Source organism: Histoplasma capsulatum, genomic scaffold, assembly GCF_000149585.1.
Source record: "Histoplasma capsulatum NAm1 scaffold_1 genomic scaffold, whole genome shotgun sequence".
In the NCBI taxonomy this organism is placed as follows: domain Eukaryota; kingdom Fungi; phylum Ascomycota; class Eurotiomycetes; order Onygenales; family Ajellomycetaceae; genus Histoplasma; species Histoplasma mississippiense.
This window is the reverse complement of record NW_001813982.1, coordinates 3,924,054-3,926,150: the sequence shown is the minus strand read 5'-3', so window position 1 is coordinate 3,926,150 and position 2,097 is coordinate 3,924,054. Positions and strand designations below refer to the sequence as shown.

Here is a 2,097-nt window from a genome sequence, read left to right as displayed (position 1 = left end):
TATCCGGTTTCCGAGTTCCTACTTTCGAGGTTTCCTTTGCCTTTTATTTGCTACCTTTTTTGCGGTTTCCCAGCTTCTTTCTTCTGGTTCTTTCCTCTCCCCCCCCTCCATTATTGTATATATTATTTATATTTTGTATTGATTTCGGTAATGCTACACCGGGCGTAGCAGTCACCACCCCCAGTTCGCATCCGGCGCCTGTGCTTTTGTGTTCGTTGAAATTGTTAACGAACTATGAATTGATCGATTGATCGATTGCCTTCTTGATTTTGAATCCTTCTGAAACCTTGATTTTTACGTATTGTGGATGGTTTTGAATCAGCCTTCCGAGTATTTTCGCTTTTGTTTTATATGGAGATGGATAGTTGGTTTGTTGTGTTAGGCCTAGTAGGGCAGTAAGGGAGGAAGCTAGAGTGAGGCGAATAGTTCTATGAATATTCGAATAAAAACTAAGTTATGTAACTACGAAAATGCAAGAGTGAAGGAAGAAATATATTTCCTCAATTCCCAGTGACCATAACCTTTGGTTGTTGTTATTTTGATATCTCCCTTGAATACTCTCTCATGATATGTTTGTAAAAAAAGGTACGACTTTTTGAGAGGATCAATCAATTTGTTCCAAATACTGTTCTTGATTTTTCTTTACCTTTGGTGCCCCTTTTTGTGTGTGAGTGTGTGTAAACATTATAATAATTAGTTAGTATCGGGTTTTGCCTGGTTCCTCATATCTTGTTTCTTGTATTTGTCCCACCTTTGAACCGTTGCTTCATAACAATCATATTAATAGTAATAGTCGTACGGAATACACCGCAGTACTCCGTACACCGCAGCAGGAATCACTAAATAAACATCTATCTCGGGAGTTGGTTGAGTTTGATCCTGATTCCTGACAGGGACGAGGCTGGGGACGAGGCTGGGGACGAGGCTGGGGACGAGGCTGGCGGCTGGCTGGCGGTGGCTGGGCGAGTCGGTTGCACCACAGACTGGACTTGCTCTGTTCCCAGGTAAACTTTCTCACCTCACACACTTTCTTTCGCCCTTCGCCTTTTCCCCGAGCTAGCTGCGAGGCCTTGGTGGTGAGAGTTACGGAGTAGTTACCTTGCTTTGTATGGGGTTTCTTTTTTTCATTATTTGCTTTTATTGCGCTTTCTCATCGCCCGCAGTGGAGAAATAAATCCCCGATCCAGCACCTCGTTTTTATCCACGCTTCTCGTCCGTTCCAGACTGAGCTGGGGATAGAGAGTAATGCGATTCTCGCGGTTGCTGTGCTGCGGTGTACCCGACGACAATGGCGAAAAGGCCAGCCCTTCTCCACCCCCGGCATACCGCAGCATCGACGGCAATCCAGACGCCTCGAAGCAGTCCCTCCCCATCCCCCAGCACACGCGGATAGCCTTCAACATATCGCCGCCCCCCACACTGCCCAGCGATCCTGATGTGATTGCCGGAAAGGCGAACACCCTCGCTTCCCAGAGCAGGGGGGATTTACGCAGCCACGACAGCCATGACGCCCACGAACACGAAAGGAACAGGGGCCTGCATCGTTCGCGGTACCAGGGCCCGGCGCAGAAGATGCCTGGGAATACCTTCCTCATGCCCAACGGCCAGAAAATCACCCTGAATACCAACGATGACCTTGTCCAGGCGACGCTTGCGGCGGCGCAGACGAGCGATCAGGCCCTGGATCAATGGCTCGATATGGGCTATGGCATTGAGATCAGAGACTCGAAGAAGCGGACGGCTGCCATGTGGGCCGTGCTGCAGAATCGGCCCGAGGCAGTACGGCGCTTGGTCGAGAGGGGTGCGCAGGTGAACCTGGCCACGTCCCAATCATCTACGGAATTGCACCATGCGGTGTCGGAGGGGGATCGGAAGAGGGTGGCCACGCTTCTGCAGTACGGGGCGGATGTCAATGCCGCGGACGAGGATGGCAATACCCCCCTACACTGCGCGCTGAACCGCTGGTTGAAGACGGATCAGCGCGAGGATTTCTCCGTCATCAAGTCCCTGGTGGGCAAAGGGGCGAATCTGGAAGCTCACAACCGGTATGGCAACACGCTGTTCCACGGAGCATGCATCTACGCTGATGGGGTGCGC

General features: G+C 50.7%; 1 protein-coding gene across 1 annotated transcript; it reads left to right on the top strand.

The window, feature by feature from the left end:
• Window positions 1–1,245: 1,245 nt before the first annotated feature.
• Window positions 1,246–2,087, top strand: HCAG_01116 (predicted protein; the record flags this gene model as incomplete). Its single annotated transcript, XM_001544020.1, has 2 exons — window positions 1,246–2,045; window positions 2,072–2,087. The coding sequence occupies 2 exons, from the start codon at window positions 1,246–1,248 to the stop codon at window positions 2,085–2,087; spliced, it is 816 nt and encodes a 271-aa protein (XP_001544070.1).
• Window positions 2,088–2,097: the final 10 nt, after the last annotated feature.